This window comes from Astatotilapia calliptera, chromosome 18, assembly GCF_900246225.1.
Source record: "Astatotilapia calliptera chromosome 18, fAstCal1.2, whole genome shotgun sequence".
Lineage (NCBI taxonomy): Eukaryota > Metazoa > Chordata > Actinopteri > Cichliformes > Cichlidae > Astatotilapia > Astatotilapia calliptera.
Window position 1 is genome coordinate 10,527,860 of NC_039319.1, and position 14,542 is coordinate 10,542,401.

Sequence of the window (14,542 nt, forward strand, 5' to 3'; positions counted from 1 at the left end):
ATATTTACAACAGAAAGGCATTTGCCTCAAAGGCTCTATTAGTTGTGAGGTTATTCCTGAATACTCGATACTTAAAGACTGCAGCTTATCAGAGGGTCCCACTCAAGCGAACAGTTCTGCTTTAGAAAAACTTTACAAAGCAGAAATAATAAGATAATACAAATGGAGAAATTCAAAACAGTCTGACACAGTTGGTCAAAACCACACAGCAAACCGACAAATAAATAAATAAAATTCTTTGACAGATTATCGAGCTCTGAAAGTAATGACTCCATCCACACCCCGCCATGCTAATAATGATTAACAACCAACTCATGCTCCATTTCTTCTCCTCCCAAAATATCCCATTTCCATATTTAATTTCCCTATATTATGATAAAAGCCATGCTTCTAGGCTAGTGTGGGGTTCCGAGTTTCACATTTACAACACAAAGACACATGTTTTTCCACTGATTGTTGGCTCTCTTTTCCTCAAAGGGTTTATTTCTGGAGAGCAGATGAGCTTTGAAGTAAGAACTGAACATTTAAGAACCATTACATGAATATTTTGTTCCCCCCTACAGACTACCCAGAGAAGGTTTGGAGGAAAAACAAAATCCCATAAAACAGTTTGACAATGCAAATGCGAGTGTGCAGAGAAAAGCGTGAAATCACTGCTTCTAAGCAGGGCCGTCAAAACAGCAGCTTTATTCTGTTAATACAACGTGCAGGGATCATAAAAGTAACACACAGATGAATTCTGGGTAATGGAGAAGACCACTGGCACAAGCTATCAAATCATGTGAGTACTGATGATCACTGACGCCCTGACAGGAAACATTTGTTTTATATATTAAAGCAATACGTAAGGTTGCTCACATCGTTCAACTGTAATAATAATAATAACAATAATAATAATAATAATAATAGTGCAGTGGAACGCCATGAGCTGCATTTCACATGCAGAAGGAAAAATAAAGATAACTTTACTTGACAAATGTGATGGAACAGGGCTCATAAACAAGTTCTTATATAAACACGACATAAAGGGAGCCAACCAGCCATTCAGCAGTCAGAGCTGAAAACACTAGAAATCAGCCGATTCTGGTCCCCACCAGGCGATCGGAGTGTTTACACACATCTTCAACCTTTCCCTCTCTCTGTCTGTAGTCCCAGCCTGCTTCAAAATGGCCACCATCGTCCCTGTACCCAAATCCTCCACCATCTCCTCACTGAACGACTGGCGACCTGTAGCCCTGACCCCCATCGTGAGCAAATGCTTCGAGAAGCTGATCAGGGACTTCGTTTGCTCTGCACTACCCGACTCACTGGACCCTCTACAATTCGCATACCGCCACAACAGGTCCACTGATGATGCCATAGCCCTGACACTACATACTGCCCTCTCGCACCTGGAGAAGAGAGACACGTATGTGAGAATGCTGTTTGTAGATTACAGCTCAGCATTCAATACCATCGTTCCCTCGAAGCTGGACAGGAAACTGCAGGATCTAGGACTGAGCAGCTCCCTCTGCAGCTGGATCCTTAACTTCCTGTCTGACAGACGCCAAGTGGTCAGACTGGGCAGCATCACCTCATCCCCCATCACACTGAACACTGGTGCTCCACAGGGGTGTGTACTGAGCCCTCTCCTGTACTCACTCTACACCTACGACTGCACAGCCACTAACAACTCCAACATCATTGTGAAGTTTGTGGACGACACTACAGTGGTGGGTCTTATCACCAACAGTGATGAGACGGCTTACAGGGAGGAGGTCAGCGCCCTGACTCACTGGTGTCAAGACAACCATCTCACCCTCAACGTCGCAAAGACAAAGGAGTTGATAGTGGACTTCCGGGGGTGCAGAGAAGTACACACCCCCTTCACCATCAACGGCGCTGCTGTGGAGAGAGTGAGCAGCTTCCGGTTCCTTGGTGTACATCTGGCTGAGGATCTTACGTGGTCAGTACACACAAACAAAACAGTGAAGAAGGCGCAGCAGCGCCTCTTCTTTCTCAGGAGATTGAAAAGATTCGGCATGAGCCCCCGCATCCTCAGGACCTTCTATCGCTGTGCCATTGAGAGCATCCTCACTGGATGCATCACCACCTGATATGGCAACAGCACCGCCTACAACCGCAAAGCTCTCCAGCGAGTAGTGCGGTGCTCTGAACGGATAATTGGAGGTGAGCTTCCCTCCCTGCAGGACATCTACAGGAAGCGGTGCCTGAGGAAAGCGGGAAGGATCATCAAGGATTCCAGCCATAAACTGTTCAGACTACTTCCATCAGGAAGGAGGTTCTGCAGCATCCGGTCCCGTACCAGCAGACTGAGAGACAGCTTCTTCCATCAGGCCATCAGACTGCTGAACACTTCATAGACACCTCAGCTTCACTACTGGAACTTCAACATTATGCACTCCATACTGTACAGTAATGCCCCTTGTTTTGCACAATATCCAACTGCTAACCTCTGTATATTCTATTTGTGTTTACTCCATTTAATTTTTAAATATGCACACACACACACACACACACACACACACACACACACACACACACACACAGATATACATATTTAGTATACACATTCAGTAATATGCATACACTCTTATATTGTACATATATTTATTCATATAATTCTCAGATTTAGCCATTCTTATATTTTGCTTGTTCTTATGTTATTGTATTTTTGCACACCTCTGTTGCTTGTGAAGCTCGCACACAAGAATTTCCCTCACATGTACTGTACCAGTGTACCTGCACATGTGATGTGACAATAAAAGTGATTTGATTCTTGCCTTCTCTTTTTGGACCTGAACAGTTTCCATGTGGCTCGAGTCTCTTACATATTAAAGTAGTGACGAAGCTGATGGAAACAGAATATTTAAAATGACCACCACTCTGTGTTAAACTTAAAGCGTCTCACCTCTACATTGAGCGTGAAGTCTAAGCCATCCAGCAGAGTGACTTTACACTGCATGATCTTCACCTTCTTGACTCCTCTCAGCGGAGACCTAGACAGACGACTGGTGGATGACCTGTGGGATACCAGATCCTCTTCCTGCTGCTCCTGGCAAAAAGAGGAAAATGTGTCACTTAAAAATAATGAGAATAATACATTTACAATAACAGTTTTCTACATTTGGGATAGAGCTGAGTGGAATTTCCTTGTTAAAAGTAATGAGCTGCTTCTACCTTGTCATGCTAATTGTGGATAGAGGCATTAACGTCTCTAAATGTCCACCAGAAGAGAAGTTTCCTTACCTAAATGACCGTTAATGTAAACCTAAAAATAGACACTGGGACCCTGACTGAGTGTAATCAGGTCCCACTGAGAACAGCTAGGGGTGTACCGCCATTTTGTCTTAAGGAGAGAAAATCCAATTTTCCACTTCGCTGAAAACAAAGCCTTTGCTGACTGACTTTATGCTGAATAGACGCCGTTGCTTCGAGATATTTTTCTTTCTTACATACAGTGAATTTAATTCCCCCCTTTTATTCTGATGAAGAACATTTCTTATCTTGCTCTTCAAGCCATTTTCATTGCATTGTTCCTGCAGTATCTACTGCAGCTCATGTGGACTACTCTCCCCGTAGACTCATTTTGATGTAGTATTAAACAATAGAAGCAGAATAAGATGACTCTAAAGAACACAAGAATGAAAGGTCAAGTTAACATTTCTAGGAAATACCACAAAACACATTCTCCCCCCCCCCATTTGTTTGACGTATGACTGGTGAGAACAGGCACCACAGATGTATGAAATCACAGTTACATGTGCACCCTGCTGGAGAACGTGCCTCGCAGGGAAGGCCGACAGTGTTGTGTCAGACTGGTGCAATTTCCCCTCAGTCTTGCTCCTGGCAATTCCCACAGCTCTAACACTGATGGTGCATCACTGATCATCCTCAGTGTGGAAAAACAAGGGGTGCATAATGTTGCTGTGTGAATTTGAAAGAATCCTGGGGTCGATTAGCTCAGTGGGCAACACTGCAAGTTATAAAAGAAGATCATATATATGTATAACTATTCCCCTGGAGCTACTTGGATCTAGGAGAATAGCAATGTTCACTTTGGACCAAACCACAAACTGTAGCCTGAGAGGTGAAGCCAAAAGGGAGCTGCCTTAGCATTTTCTCTAGTGGCCAGCAGGGAGCGACTCATCTATATGCAAAAAAGAAATCTCAGGTAGAAACCTGTAAGATAATGATCCCACTTCTCACTTGCCTTATTATCCCAGCAGGTGCTTTCCTAATCACTTTATGGTAACAATTGCCCATTCAATTGCTTCAATTCCTGATCCCGATTTCGATAAAAGCAGATGACGGAGCAGGAATGCTTTAGGACATGGCTATGCTGTGGACTGACGAGTCACTACTGTGTGAGCACGCAGTGTCCTCGGTTTCTCAGAACACATGTTTGTGCTGGCCATATTACACCCATCTTTTATATCCAGTCTCTGTATACATCTTAAATATCTCACCAAGTGCTTGACTAATGTCTGAGAAATGCAGCACAAATAAGCATTACCCTGGGAAGACAGGGTAGTAATTGGATTCCCAGTATTTTGAATCCAGCGCCATCAATAGTCCAAGATTTTTGGTTTATGACTAAAAACCCCATTCCTAAGGACAACTGAGGCCAAAGGGAATATGCTGCTCTTTTAGCAACGCTAAATAGCTTTATAAAGATTGCAGACACAGTCAAGTTTTAGCATCTGAATGAAAGCAATGCTGCGCCCATGTAAAGCCTAAAGCTGAAATTAAAATCTGGCTACCACAGAAGTGTTTAATGTAGACAAATGATATCAATAACATCAATGCAAAATATTGTACAAGTCAGACTTTGTTAACATGAAAACATGTCATTTATTTCATCACCGTTTCACCACATTACCCTGCATTGTATATAATTAATTTATCCATCACATCGCCCTGCGACTGCTGCTCTCTCATTACAGCCCGTTATGATTCACGTGTAAGCTTCTTTTCAACAAAGGCACCATTTAAATCCTTCTCCTTTCCACATCATGATAAGAACCTGCTGAATGAGTGGGGTTGTGAGCCTGAGCACATTCAAACTATGGTTACACGCTCCAACATATTAAGAAGTTCAAAGTTCAAAGTCACCAAAAAAATAAATAAATATTGAACATGGATTTAAAGTTTTCTGAGTGAGTAAACACATCCTAGATGTTTAAAGCAACACAAACACTATGTAGACTGGGAATGTGACCTGTTAAGTTGTTTGAGATGTAACTTTTTATATACATTTTCCACTAACTACCACAGTAAGAGACCACATCTACAAGCATGTGCAGCTGGTGAAAATGTTTTTCTTTCAAGTAATAAATTAGAGAAGAAGCAGGGATCTACCTCACACTGAACCTCTGTAGTTTGGAAGCACTGGAAATTCAATCTGTAGATCGATTAAATAGTGAGCCAGAAGGCTGTTTGGGCCAAAACCTGAAGACAAGCACTTAGTGCTCAGATAACATCAGTAGCTTCCCAGGCTTCATCAGATATAACATGGATAGGCTACAGGGTATAATATTATACTACCAGAGATCACTGTTCTCTGGTTTTAGACTCGTCCAGCTTCTTTGTCAAACATGTAAAATCATTTAAACATGTTCATGCGTCGAAGTGGTGTGCAATCTTATGGATACATTTTAAAATACACCAAGTCTTCATCATAGTTCAGACTCAACTCAACGGGTTTAATTCCAGGTTGTTCCCTAAATTCTTCCAATCATTGTCCCCACAGCTGCAGGAAGTTGCAAATTGGGAGAGATGTAAAAAAACAGTCAGTACAACAAATGATTGTTGTGATGATTGCAAATAATGCCAGGTTTCTACTGAACTACATTCATAAGTTATTCAACATAACAGCAAGGATGGCTGTGGCATCCTTGCTGTTATGTAGACAAGTTATTTAGAAAACCTGTGAAACAGGCAAAACACAAAGACGGCAAAATAAAACAACTAAAATCATCCCTCACCAAACTGCCCGTGCGTGTGGCCGATCAGTGACAGTGACTATATCTGTCAAACTGCCTTAGTTGCTGTAAAGCCTGAAAACAAAGCATCCACAATTGAAGGTTTCTTGATCTATCCGTCTTCCCATTTCTAATATATAAAGCTCTAACTGAACACCAGGCTTTCCTCAAAAACAAACAAATGCATCTGACGCATGGTTGTAACCGCCATGGAGGACTGAGGTCACGTCTTCACATTCTCTCCCCCTCCCCACGTTCATTTCCATTTTTTCCTCACAAAGCCACAATTCATTCAGAAGAGGGATGAATGGTGTGTAATGTTTTGTCAAATTCAAAAGGATCTATACAATGTTTACACCACAAAAGAATCATTCTTAAATAAAGTGGCAAAGTTTGTTTTGTTTTTTTCCTAATATTAAATTCAGTAAAAGTATGTTTAAAGGAAAATTATGGTGGATGCGATGGATGGATGTTCCATTTTTAAAAGAAGTGACAGTGGGTGGATGTGGTTACAAAGAGGCTGACCTGTTCTTTCCTGGCCGGGGTACTGTGTCCGACGGCGGCTGGAAGCTGCTCCGGTTGGTTCTGAGGCAAGGCGGGCTCGGCTGCCACCTGGCTGGGTTGGGATGCCGCTTTTGCTTTCCCCTTTTCTGTCTCCTTATTCTCCTGTGGCTGCTTGGCCTCCGAGTCGGCGCCTGATTCAGTTGTCATGGTAAATCACACTGGAGTGGAGGAAAATGGAGGGTAAAGAGGAAAAGTGGATGAGTCAGCTGACTTGTTATGAATTGATGCAGTGCCGCTTTTTGGGCCCGTCTAACGATAAGCTCCCCTCTGATGCAAATGCAGAGATGTGGATATTGTTTGACAGCAGAATAGGCATGAATGCAAGTGGCTTTGGTGCACTCACGTCCCCCTTTTAACTAATCACAGTAGTGTCAGTAGCTGACAATGCTAAGGGCTTGGACTGCTTGTACCATGACGTCAACAAATTCTACAATATATCCAAAGCTCACTAAGGGGAATTAAACAAATTTAAAATAATATCTGCAACTGTAACAAATATCTATTTCTGCAAGTATTTTTTTTATAAATTGGTTTCTAAAATATGAGAAAAAATAAGTCTAGGAAAATGTCTGAATATATTTGCCAATTACTTTTGTCAGTTTATTAATCAAATAATTTATGAACTTCTGCAGTTGTTTCACATTCTGATAAAAGCATCTGTGAAAAATTTACATGTGTAAATCAATTAAATTGGCCTAATTTGCTGATTAGGAGGAAATTAAGTGAGAAACCATAATAAAACGATTTAAATTGATTAAATATTTGAATGAATCCGATGGAAATGTCAAACATCTCAAGCTCTCCAGTGTGGAGCTCCACTATTTTTTGCACAAGACAAAAAAAACATCACTTTATGCTTCCTACCTGTTGTTCAGACAATTCTGGGAATTTGAAGTTGGAAAATATTTTACATTTTCGAAGCAAATATCAAAAAAAAAAAAAAAAAAAAAAAAAATCAAACTTAAATATATTAATTCCACAGAGGAAAACTAAATGAAAAGCAGCAATTCACTGGAGAAAGCAGAAAGTAATCTGCCTTTTTCTTATCTGCAGTTACTTTAACAACACAAAACAGCTGATTAACTCTGTATTAAAGTACAAGCCCCCAGTTTCTCTGTAGTGTTTACACTCAGGAATCCAAAGTGTCTGAGCTGCACCAGTACGTGTTTTTCATGGCATGACCTTCTGCTTCTGTGAATAGCAGCATACCAGCGATGGATGTGGTCCCAAGGGCCTGAGGCTGGGTAATGAGGATATATCTAATGGCTAGATTTGACAAACAAAAATGACAGAAAGGACAGCTCACACCGGAGGCTAACTGTACCCACAGTCTTTGACACTGGGATGTGGGGTTTGGAGGCTGTTTGTGTGTGGAACGGCATACTGCGCCTCTGCTGCACAGAGCCTGGGTTTTGTAGTATGGATGCCTGTCATTCTGCTGCTGGTATGCTTTTCCCTGAGCTCTATTTATAGGGCTGTGTTTACTGCAAGCATGGAAGATTCCAAGGAAGATCTACTTCTAGCTGTGGGCATGGTCAGCACTGTCTGGATCAACAAAACCAACACTTCTTAGGGACAATCCCCAAAATAATCAAACAGTCATTAAGAAATGGCAACATCTGCAACTCAAACATTGAGCACATTAAAACAAGATAACATCTACTTGGTATGACTGATTACATCTGATTGTTACAAGCCTTTCAAGACATTTTACCAGACTGGAAAAAAAAATCTCTGAAAACCTTAAAGATTTAAATTTGGCAAACACGTCCAGCTCCATGCGTCTAGATTATCAACAGCTGGACTACATGACCTCATGCCTCGGATGCGTTGTTCATCTTGCACTTTTTAGCTTCAAAATAGTTTTGAGCTGAATAGACTCAAGGTTGTGTTGTCAGCCCCTTGATTCAAAGCCATTTGGTATTAGCTGCTAATTCTAATGCAGAACGATGCTTTACTTAAACAGGCAATTGCTTTTTGAATGCCAGAAAATATTTCATCTTTGCTAATGAGCACTCCTCTTAAATCCTGATGGAATTGCTTCAAACTAGCAGTTCAAAAATAATGCAAACTCAAACTTTGCCAAGTAGCAGAAACACTTCAAACCAGCATGTTGTTGGTCATTTAATGGATCAGAATGATGCTGATATAAAGCAACAGTAATTCATGGACTCAAATCAGTGGAAACTATGCTTTCTAAAAAGTCATGAGCATTCTAAGCTCTAAGGGTCACTGAATGCAACGTGCTGATCAAACACTTTTCAACTTCAGACCTCATAAAAAGGGCTATAAAGATGACCTAATCAAGATTAAAAGCCTGAGCAGCAGCACTTTGAATAAACGAATAAAGTCACAAGGTCCAAATTCCAACCCATGTTTTCCAAGTGAAGACGAGAAATGTAAAAGACCACTGAGCTGAATTCAAGCAAAAATCCTGTCAAAACCTCTTTCGCTGCAACTTTGTTGTGTCATGTGCGGCAGAGTTGAGGCGCGGATCACTAATCAGCTGACAGAAGATGGCTGCGTAGCTAACCTTTGCCTTTCTTAATCCTTTTATGAAAAAGGAACTATGGAAGGAGTGGTGGAACGGAACATCTTAGCACCATAGAAATGGAGGAAGAATAAGTTCAGTCACTGGTGACAGGCACTCTTCACAGTGCAACACAACAGCCTACACAGTAGTCCTGTGTGTGGCCCTCCACCATGGACTGGTACATAAATTATGCATTCAGAAAGAAAGCCATGTATTGCCTGGGATTTCTGCTAGTAGCTGCCCAATATTGTACCAATATAGAAGACAAGTTTCAGCCAAAGTACTTCAAAAATGTGTGTTTGGAAAAGAAAGGGTTCAATGCCATTTTATCAAGTTCAAGTCTTTTTGAAGGCTCTAGTAAACTTACAAGATTTACCTTTTAACAGGTATATAAGGACAGAAATAGACAACTCAATGTGCTGACAAAGCAACTAAATTACTGCTCATCCTCTCACCTCAACTTCACTAATGTATGTACTTGATCTAGAATCAGTTACATGCAAAACATTTTGTTGACTGGGAACCGTCTCTAAAACAGAAGCGTATTATAAAAATGGGAAGTTTTAAAACATCTGTTTGTTCCCCCTGTAAATTCTGGAAGTAATAAAAGTAGAAGTCAGCACTTACAGAAGAAAAAAAAAAGCACTTAGTGTCAAAGATATAATCAAATTTACCTCTTGGATTAGTAGCTTCACGGTCAAATGTGAGCTGATGAAAGCAGATATAGTCTCCTCAGTCACACCTTAAGATAAAAGCTAATACTCTCTGTGTTATGCCTTCCAAGGAAGGACAAGTAGAAACCACCCACCTCTGAAGAAACATTAATACTGCTTTATCATGCTTCATCCTTCTGTGAATCCAAAGAGGCCCACAGTTAATAAAACCTGCTGTCTGTCACTGGACAGACCAATAAAATCCCACTGAGCTGCAATGGTTGGGTTGTACACTGCAGTGGATATTCACATCCATCCTAAAAGTGCAGCCAGGGTTTTATCGGTGTGTAGCTGCATTATTATATAATTGATCACAGACACTAAATACTGTAGTAGGACTGCCCATGCATGCAGACCTCCATTTAAGGGCCATGTGTGATTGTAATGCACACTGCTGGAAAGGGGCCTGTGCACATTAAGTCTCATGCACACACATGGGAGGATGAGGGACTGCCATCTGTGCCGAGTGCTATTAGCCAGAGTACACCACAGCTGGGCCCATCCCTGCCGCCCCTGCCCCCACAATCATTACCCCTCAGGGACTTATGGAGGTTACATGGAGGGGAATAGTCTGCGTTGCTTGACACGTCAAGGCCCATCCCGAGCAGGCCTGCCAAATAAGATCTGACCATTTTGCATGGCCGCAGGGCCGACAGCTGTCGCAGACCAAAACCCAGCCGCTGTAACAAGATATCACGTAGCTGGTCTGGACATTCAAATTAGGCACCCCTGCAGATCCCCAAAGTCTCATCAACTGTCCTGACTAAGAAAATTATTGACATGTTTTTGGAGAAGTCTGTGGTTTAGTAGATTTAGTAGATAAATCAATTAAGTTTATTACTTAAATAGTTATTTATCAAAATAAATAACTTAAGTAATTAAAACATTTTTATTTAAAGCTCTACCTCCTCTTACTTTACTAAAAAAAATTAATTAATTAAAAAAAATGTTGTTTTGGGTTTGTGCTGTACTTGTGACACAAAAAGACATCTAAAGATTACCGCCATATATAAAAAGCCAAGTGCTGTCTTAACAAATTCAATTACCAGATTAATCAAAAAAAAAAAAAAAAAGATTAATCACAGCTTTAGAACTTCCTAAACCTTCAAGACTTCTGCCAAAAATGCTGTCCAGCATCATCCCAGGAAACTTCCGAGTTTACTGAAACACAAAAACCTGATTGGACATCACACAAGGTGACAACAATGAAATAGAGGTCATTATTGCCATTTCCAGTTAATCAAAAGTTGAGTTGAAAACCTTCCTTACAACATTTTCATATAGCTTTGTGCATTTTAGTCGTGCACTTGAGTAAAGAATTTTACACGACCCAGATGTTTTATACCACACTGGGTTGAATGTTCTCCTGCTCTGGTGTAGGAAAATTTGAGCATGTCAACAGTTCTGACAATTAAAAACATGGGTTTCATTTGAAGAGCCAGCAAAGACATTCCAAAAACAACTCTCTGTAAAAGGTCCTGCAAGACAATAAATGCGTGAAATTGTAAAATCTTAGACTCAGCAAGCATCTGAGGCAGATGGTTTATGGCTTCTGTGTGTACGCTCCATTGCCAGTTTACAGCTTAAGAGTGCAAGTCATTCAAATGATCCCTGTAAGGTTTCGCTGAGACTTCCATGAAAACGGCCTTGTGACATCTGATCAAATAGTATTTGCACATTTGATTATATAATTTAGCAGCCGTTTCAGATGTCAATTTTAAAAAGCCCTTTGGTTGAACCCTCACAAATCTAGCCGACACGTGAGACCTCAAGAGCAGAATTTGGGGAAGGTAGACTGGTCACATGAAGGTGACTCCAAGCAGGGAGCATTTTTGCTGAGGCGGCCATAAATCCTGTCGGCTTTCTGCGTTTACATTACTGTCTTTAGCAGTGAGGCCTCCGATGATTCGGTGGGCAACACAGCTAGCTTACCGGTACTGTTATTGCATTCTGACTATGCACACCGTGCGACACAATCAACGCGGGATTGTTAACATGCAGTTGCTTAAGGCCATGGATGACTTCTGTGAAAGGGTAACACAAACACAATCTGTCTGATAGGATTTGTTGGAGTTAGTGGCTCTCGATTGAGTTGTCTGCCTTAGTTGACAAAGGGAAAAACCCCTGTTAATGTAAAAGATTAGAACTAAGTCTCTGTATATTGATGAGAAGCTAATAACTTCTTATACTGTGGCCGAGACGGACCAGAAGGGATTAAGCATTTTAGGAGATTTACAATCAGTAAATCTGACTTAATTACTAATAATGCCTGCTGGCACTAATAAAAAAAAAAAAAAAAGTTAAAATAAACCTTTTATTTCCCCGTTTACGTTGTTTACTGTGTAAATTTGAAGGCACATTTGCTCATTATGTTTTTAAATTAGTTTTATGCTCACTGGACAGTAATAGGCCAAGAATGACTAACTTGAAAAATACTGATGGAATACCAGTGCATTCCCATTAAGAGCAGTCACTACATGGCATTGTGTCTACTAGAACATAAAGGTAACATAATTCTACAACCTAATCCAGCTTGATGAGCTGTTACAGACAACAACAACAACAAAAAATACAAAGATACACTGATGTCTGAGTGAGCTAGCAGAGCCATAGTCATGTGGTTTACTATTAAAAATATGTTTTAGTAATGATCAGATCATTACAAAGCTATTCATGTGATTTTTGTGTTACAAAATCCTGATGATGAAAGTGCTATAATCAAGTCACCTGTCTGTCTAGACATTTTTACATTATATATACACACAAACACAGTTGGACAAATAACTGATGAGTGACATTTAGAAGTAGAAAAAAGTTACAAATGGTCATTGCTCATCTTTGTAGCCTTTGATATGAGAGTCACCATTTGTATCACAGCTACAGATGTCAGAGCATCTTATTCTTTAGTATATGAGACAAATTATGGTTTATATATGTATAAATACAAGCCAAAAATCATGATTCAACAATACTGACCAATATAAATTTGGGTCTTCCTCATATAAAATCAATGGTCTCAGCAGTTTTTGTTGAGTGAAATGAAAAGACTGCCTCCTCCATTGTCACTGTGCAAACTAAAGCTGTAAACAGAGGTGCAGCCTCAGTAAACGAGTTATGAATCCCTGCCTACAAGGCCCACAATGTTCTTGCCTCTCAATGCTACTGCAACAGCAGCTTACTGTGCATCTTAATTAAATTGTCAAATCAGTCTCAAGCCATTGCATGCTGTGGCAGCAAGGATGTAAGGATGCTAAAAGAGGATCCAGACCGTGTCATCCTGCTCCTAACCACGCCTACCGCACTGCAGATCAAAAACACCGAAGTGTGTCGTCTTAACCTCGGACAATCTGACAGTTTTAATCCATTAATTGTCTGCAAATTGTAACACTGCCTGCCAGTGACTCAGCGCTCTCCTTCACTGATGTAAAAACGGGAGGGATTGAAGGTCGGACAAGCATCTGTATCGTCTCATTTCACCAATTTCACCCACTTTCTGGCCCCGAAACTTGAGCACGTTAGCCAGCTTCACCTCAAGCGGTGCGCTTCTTTAAAATATCCGTGCATACCCCGACTTTTAGCTTCAGATTAACCACCGCTGCAGGCAGCTCAGTCGGCAAAAAGCAACATTTTCTGCTTCAGTGTTACGCGCCGAATGGTTACAATGTGAAACCACAGTGGGATTAAAAAAGAAAGAAAAACCATATGACCCCCGTTTCTGACTCGGTTAACCACGTCCACTAGACTTTTTCCGCCTGAGTAGATACAGTAAAACTGTACTCTAATGTTAATCATCTGTCATCGGCTGCGGGTGCTGTGAGCACGCGATCGAAAATGTGGCACGAGACAAAACCTCACAAAGAGCCGTTCAAGCAGCGAAACTTGCATCTTCTCTAAGTGAGCCTCGGTGTAATGGTACAAACGACAAGCAGCGAAGAAAATGGGTTTATTACCAGACACGGCGTCCTCGTTCAGCTGGTTATGCGAGTTGCATTCGTAGTGGGCTTCTGTTTCCTGACAGCGGTGCTACTCTGCTGCAGTTCCCCTCTCCACCAGCCTATCAAACTCCACTATGCAGCCGAGAGTAGAATTGTGGGATATCAGAACAGCCGGGGCATTATTTTAGCAGCACCCTCCTCCCAATACACATACACGCACGCGCACAGCAATTGATGGCACGAGGTTTGTTGTTTTAGTGACGAACGACACTAAGAGTCATCTCTATGTACGGACATGAGATTAAATTAAAGTCAATCAGTGGAGGAATGTAACAAAGGAAGGATGATGTGCTCAACTGATTGTTGAGTTTAAAGGTGTCCGTGGGCCGTTCTACAGTCTGCAGGGTATTTTCTGTCCCACCCATGAATTTGAAAATAATGCATGCGCAAAAGACTAAAGGATACTTTTGTTGCGTAAACTGCACTTTTCCTGAGAGAATTTTTTTAAAAGCCTTAAAATACAAAACAGTTCTTTGAGAACATTTTCTCAACTTCTTTGTAACCAAATAGGATGTTAAAATGACTTAGAAATCCACTTAAAAATAGTTGACACTTTTTTTTCCATCAAGATATTTTAAAGAATAATTTTGCAGCGCTGTTACCGGAACTCATTTAAAGGAAGAGACAACACGGTGATAGACATGCAACTTGTGCTAACACCATGGGGACACTAAAGGCCCTCTTTGACATATTTCGTATTTTTCCAGTACTTTCTGGCTAGATGGAGTGTGCCACTCCAATCAAGGCAAAACA

General features: G+C 41.0%; 1 protein-coding gene across 16 annotated transcripts in view; it reads right to left on the reverse strand.

Annotated features, from left to right (window-relative positions):
* LOC113009891 (protein 4.1) overlaps positions 1-13,975 on the reverse strand; it is a 45,552-nt gene extending 31,577 nt beyond the window's left edge. For 3 of the 16 annotated variants that reach the window (XM_026148470.1, XM_026148472.1, XM_026148473.1), the window contains exons 1-3: positions 13,745-13,968; positions 6,510-6,706; positions 2,912-3,055 (exon numbers count right to left, since the gene is read on the reverse strand). In XM_026148470.1, the coding sequence (XP_026004255.1) occupies positions 2,912-3,055; positions 6,510-6,695 (330 nt within the window). In that variant the 5' untranslated portion in view covers positions 6,696-6,706; positions 13,745-13,968. Of the gene's footprint in view, positions 1-2,911; positions 3,056-6,509; positions 6,707-13,744 lie in introns of all 16 variants that reach the window. The other 13 variants (XM_026148478.1, XM_026148481.1, XM_026148479.1 and 10 more) reach the window with 11 other exon arrangements.
* Positions 13,976-14,542: the final 567 nt, after the last annotated feature.